Here is a 6,101-nt window from a genome sequence, read left to right as displayed (position 1 = left end):
AACCCAAACCTGCAGCACTTGCTGTCTAGCACTGACATTCTCCTGCTACTCAAGCATGAATCATCAGCCCTCTGATTTGTTCTAAAAGTTAGTTAATAAACACAAACCTAGTATTATTCTACACTTTCATTCTTTCCTTAGTTTTTCTTTTCAGACCAGGAGTTAAATTAGGAGCTAATGGCACCAGTTGCTTTGGCTGCCAATTCAATGGGAACAGTTTATGATCCCTAAGCACTTTGTTAATTTGCTTCTACTTCTCAATCTTTGGACAAGGTGAAGTTGACTAATGCTTAAAAATGTTAGCACTAACACTAGGTAAGCTGTAAAATCTCAGACATGGGTGTATTTTTTACAAAGCAACAGTAAGTAATAGCTTAGAAAAGACATTGAGAAAACTACAAGCCAGGAAGTCAAATATTACAAGCAACAAGTTGAGACATCCACATTCATTATGTTGAATAACCATAAAACCTTATGGATAATTCATTACATACTTCTACATTCAAATAATTAGTACATGATTACCAGAAGAAATCTCTACTTGATTAAATAGCTTCAGCACTGTGAAGTACTTTTACCTGCAAAGGAAGTAGAATACTCCAATTACAAGAACTCCTAGAAGAAGAAGTGAAGCCAAGAAAGCTGCAAACAGGTCACATTGTGTTTGGGACTTGATGCTGGGCAGCAAAACCTCCTCACAACGGGCTCCTGTGTAACTCTCAATGCACCTGGGAAACCAGTCATGTTCGGATTAGATGGGAACTTGTCACCTCATGAAAAGCACAAAGGCTTCCTGTACATTTAAGTGGGGAGAGATCTCGTTATGGCATAATTCAAGGTTCACATTTGCTTCACAGCAAGGTTTCTTAGAGAATTTCCACTCACCTCACATTTCTGGGACAAAGGGAATTGGCACGTTGGGCATCAAGTTTACATTCTGATTCATACAGCTTTTATCTGTTAAATGTAATATATTCATCACTGGCAGGTTTAGTTCATTACATCTACCTCTTGGTGTTAACTGTCATCCCACTGGTTCTCCCAGTGGTCATGCCTTCCTATCCCCCTTTCATGGAACTTTCCAGCTTGCTTTGTTGAGGAGCCAGTACTGTCAGCTAGACAGATCCAGGAAATGAGAACTCCCTGAGACACAGCACACCTTCAATTGCAAAAGTGGCTTGTGCAGTGTAATAATTTGTGCCAGAACAAGTTACATGTCTGGTGAATAACCTTCTCTTGGAGAGACCTAGGTAAATCCTCTCTACTGTGCTTATTTTGTGTATTGAGCTTCTGAAGAAAAGACTCAAATTAATATGGTATTTTACCATGGTAAAATGGTATGATATTTTATTGCAAAGAAATACAATTAATTACTTTTATTATATAATAATTGATACTGAGTCAAAAATAGGTAGGTTGACGCTAAACTCATCTTCAGTTGTCTTGTATTTTGCATTTATTCTGCTCAGTTTTCCCAAGGAATTGATTGCATTACAGAAAATGAAAAGCCCTTCATTCAGTATCTACATTCAGCATGGATCTTTTATATATGTAAATTTGCTTCTCTCTATTTGTATTACTAAAGATCTTGCTCTTTCTTGCTATTTCTGGCACTGAAGTCATAATAATCTGTGACATAAGCAATTTCAGGCTCCAGCTGAGAAAAATGGGCTGAACTCTGTAACATACTTGAAGTTCTCAACTGTCGTTGGCAGCTGCAAGGTATAATTTCAGATGAGGGCTAAGAAGGCAGAGTGGGGAGGAACTGCCCCAGGAGAAAACTGCCTCACATAGCAGAGACAAAAGGCTCCCTGTGAGCTTTCCCACATGCATGTTTGGTGTGACTCCCAGCACTGCTTCCTGTAGATTGTGGACACTTCCAGTACTCCTGATCCAAACCATTGCACACAGAATCACTGCTCTTTCTTTCCACTCATTGTCTTTGGAAATGTAAGGAAAGATTTAGACACTAGAAAAAAGGGTCCAGAGCAGAGCAACGAGGCTGGTGAAGGGACTCAAGCACAAGTGCCATGAGGAGAGGCTGAGGGAGCTGGGGGTGTTCAGCCTGGAGAAGAGGAGGCTCAGGGGAGACCTTCTCACCCTCTGCAACTCCCTGACAGGAGGTTGGAGTCAGGTGGGGGTTGGTCTCTGCTCCCAGGCAACCAGCAGCAGGACAAGAGGGCACAGACTTAAGCTCTGCCAGGGGAGGGTTAGGTTGGATACGAGGAAGAGATTTTTTATGGAGAGAGTGATCAGGCATTGGAATGTGCTGCCCAGGGAGGTGGTGGATTCACCATCCCTGGAGGTTTTCAAGCTGAGACTGGATGTGGCACTTAGGGCCATGGTCTAGTAACCACGGTAGGGTTGGATTTGATGATCTTTGAGGTCTTTTCCAACCCAGTTGATTCTATGATATATTAAAGCTGTGCAACTGCTCAAAGAGCCTTTGCTACGGACAATGTGAGACTGTTCAAAGTTCCTGTGTCTGACTGCTGGGAGAAGCAAGGGCAGGCAGACTGCTCTGATTGCCCAAGATAATGCTTCAGATATTTACTGTAAGTGTAGTGGCTTTTCAGTGGGCTATTTCTGAGATACTGCAGAATACTTTAAGAATAGAAGAGTAGTTTGAGTGGGGCATTGTTCTCTAGCAAGTGAGAAAGAAATGCTTTGGAGAGCTGAATAGAATAACAGGGAGAGAAAATGGAATATGAAATTCATAGAAGTATTCTTGAATACCAATGAAAACTGGAGAATAATGCAAGGCTAAAATGATCCAGGAATGGAAAAAAATAAATAGGTTTTGGCATCAAATTAAAGTCTTATGGAAAAGTTCTAAAGAATTGAGTGTAAAGGGAGTAAGTCAGTAGCCTAAAGAGAGAAATGAAGCAGGAGGAGGAAAAGACAGTCAGAGTTGCAGAGGGTTAGGTAACAGGTGAGGGTTAGTGAGCTGTTGTATACAATAGAGTAAGTTGGTGTGAACAGTGCACAGAGCTGTTCTGCAAAAGAACATAGGGAAAAAAAGGAATGTGATGACAGCATAGCAAAAGGGTCACCAAGATTGTAGCACTGCCTACGAAACAGAAAACAGAAGCAGATGCTTAAGGTAGTCACAAGTCTTAAAGAGGGAAAGGAGCTAAAAGACCTAAGACTGTAAGGGGAAAACTAAAACCAATACTGCCAGACTTTAGACATGGAAGTAGGATTTGAGCCACATATTACACAGACTCCTGTTGCTTTGCATTATAATATAAGAGTCTTGATTTTAGTTTTTCTTTAGTCTTCCTTTAGTCAGGAAAATCCTGGCTGCTTCTTGGTATAAAAATTTACTTGCATGTAAACACACAGCTCTAAGCAGAAAAGGCTGATAGCTTCAAAATCACCATGATCTTCAGTTTGTAGCAGGCTCCTAAAAATTGTCCTAATCCACTCACTAGAAGGACATCTAGGAAGGATGAAAAGGAATTTAAAGCCAAAGTGAGTAAGCAGTGGCAAAGTTAATTGCAAGTCATAGAATCATAGAACAAACCTGGTTGGAAGAGACCTCAAGGATCATCAAATCCAGTCCTACTGTGGTTACTAGACCATGGCCCTAAGTGCCACATCCAGTCTCAGCTTGAAAACCTCCAGGGATGGTGAATCCACCACCTCCCTGGGCAGCACATTCCAATGCCTGATCACTCTCTCCATAAAAAAATCTCTTCCTGATATCCAACCTGAACCTCCCCTGGCAGAGCTTGAGTCTGTGCCCTCTTGTCCTCCTGCTGGTTGCCTGGGAGAAGAGACCAACCCCCACCTGACTCCAACCTCCTGTCAGGGAGTTGCAGAGGGTGAGAAGGTCTCCCCTGAGCCTCCTCTTTTCCAGGCTGAACAACTCTGAAGATGAATTCATATACAGAGGTTAAAATAAAATGCTCCTACTAGCGAGAGGGTGAAAGAATGGGTTAATTTTTCCTGGAGCTCCCTTAGCTCTGTGTTTATGTGGCAAGCTTTACCAGATCTGGCAGTGATACGAATTCTGATTGCTAATAGTTTTCCAACACGTAAGATAATGCTGCATTTTATATTTTAGGTCCCATTAAAAATGAATCGTAATTATTGTCTGGTTTTGGCTACACTTCTGGTGTGTGTTCTGACTGTTGTCCCTACATTTCAAGCTAAAAGAAGAATTGAGAAATACTAATTGGACAGTTTGTTTCCAGAAGAGCCTGAGGCATGCACGAGTTTGCTTTTGGAGGCAGAGAAAGAAGCAAAGCCCAGATGAGTGGGGAATCCTTCACTGGCAACTTGCAGGGTGCAGATTCTGAAGGCTTATATAGCACAGCAAGTGGATCACCCGTGGGGATGTGTGAAACAGAGAATGCAGGACCCATGTTGGAGAGAGCCAGGCAAGGATGGGGTGTGCAGAAAGTGCCAGAAGAAATTCACATGGGATTTTAGCATGGGAAAGGTGGAGGACAGATTTGATTAGGTTAGAAGCAAAGGAAGAGGAAAGTAGAGCCAAGCATACAGGGGAATTCCAGGGAGGAGATTTCCAAGGTCTGCCTGTGTCTCTTGCAGCACTTAGCCTGAACACACTGCCCTGTGCAGCACGTGATCCCTTCCCCACAGGAGATCATTCACAGCTCCTTTCTGTGGGTACTGCCCTCCCAAGCACAGGAGCCTTGTCTGTGTGGTCTTACACCATCTCTGTTTTGTGTGAAACACAGAGAGAAATGCTCTCAGAAATCTGCCACGTGCTAGACAAAATGGAAGGACCAGAGATCCCCTCAGACAGCAAAATCCTCACTTTGTTCTGCACTGCTTTAATTACAGGACAGCTGTGCATCAGGTGCTGAGGCAAACAGCTTTCAGCCCCGTGTTTTGTGATACACCTGGGGCAGCTGCTCTGCCATCCTCTCTGTCCTGCTGCCTGTCCGTTTAGAACAGTTAGTGGGTCTGAAGCTCATCTGGTTGATGGTGACAGGTTTGCCTTTTGCTGCTCATCACTAGGAAAGCAGTGAGGGGGAGATGGCAGCTGAGCAACTTCAGGTTTTAACACACATCAGCTGTATTGAAAATCTGCTAATGTTGCACAGGGAGAGAGAGGTCAGCTGGTGTTTTGTTTTTATTCAGTCTCTACCTTCTATATAGCCATTTCTGCATGGTAAAAATAACCAGAATTCCAAATGTAAATAGTAGCTCTTAATTTGTTAGCATAATACAAATTACGTATTTCTAAGGAATGATGCATTTCTCTCAGTTACCTGGTGAAATTGCTTCCAAGGATGTTGCATCAGGTCATCTGGACTAACTCTACATTCATAACTAAGTAGCATGTCAAGGCAAATGTGTTTTCAAGTACTTTTACAGTTTGGTAGTCTGTTCTTTCTCCATCCTCCCCTTTAAGCAGTGCTGTGCTAACAGTCATTCAGTCTTTGATTCTAAAAGTGATCCAAGTTTTCTGTTGGTGGGAGATGATCACTTGGGAACACTTTGGGTGTGATTTGGCAGAAACCTTCATCAAAGAAGCTTTGGGCAACTGTGTGATGGTGCCAGGCTGGAAGTTCCAAAGCCCCAAATATTCCCTGAATTCTGCTGAACAGTGATGCATTTTTCCTGTTGTTTCTATTCACATCACTGCTGATTACTAAGATATCTGTGTGTAAACAAAACCTTTCTCATCTATAATTAGCCTTCTCTGACTGATTAAGGAACATGCTTAGAATGAGGACATGCTTAAATAGAATGCTGCTATTTAAACCCTTCTAACTTCATAATCAACCACCAGATACAGAAAAAAATAGTTGATAATTTAAATGCAATAAGATTGCCTGAGTGTTGCAGAAATGCTCTTAAGATGTTATTTTTCTGCTGCAGCAGATTATAAAATCCTATAGTACCTGAATCACAAATTCCTTCATTTGAGCTGTTAAAGTGGAAATTATCTACTCTGACTAGTTGTGGCATCAAATGCACCTTCCTTGTTCCATAGCCCAGCAGTAGCTGAGAGGTTGCTCTGAAATTGTGTGACTGATGCTGTTTAGTTTAACCATTCATTTTCCATTCAAGTATTTTAATATCAATATTATGGGATTCCTTCCAGAAAAAAAAAACCCCAACAT

At 41.9% G+C, this 6,101-nt stretch overlaps 1 protein-coding gene across 1 annotated transcript in view; it reads right to left on the bottom strand.

Moving 5' to 3' along the window:
* Positions 1–6,101, bottom strand: part of NRG4 (neuregulin 4) — a gene marked incomplete at its 5' end in the record, with an annotated part of 10,582 nt that overhangs the window by 3,140 nt on the left and 1,341 nt on the right. Inside the window, one exon of the mRNA XM_009071081.1 lies at positions 579–728. Coding sequence (XP_009069329.1) covers positions 579–728 — 150 coding nt within the window. The remainder of the gene's footprint in view (positions 1–578; positions 729–6,101) is intronic.

The sequence above is a fragment of the Acanthisitta chloris genome, unplaced genomic scaffold, assembly GCF_000695815.1.
Source record: "Acanthisitta chloris isolate BGI_N310 unplaced genomic scaffold, ASM69581v1 scaffold28813, whole genome shotgun sequence".
Lineage (NCBI taxonomy): Eukaryota > Metazoa > Chordata > Aves > Passeriformes > Acanthisittidae > Acanthisitta > Acanthisitta chloris.
The sequence above is the reverse complement of the archived record's forward strand: the minus strand, read 5'-3'. Positions and strand labels throughout refer to the sequence as shown.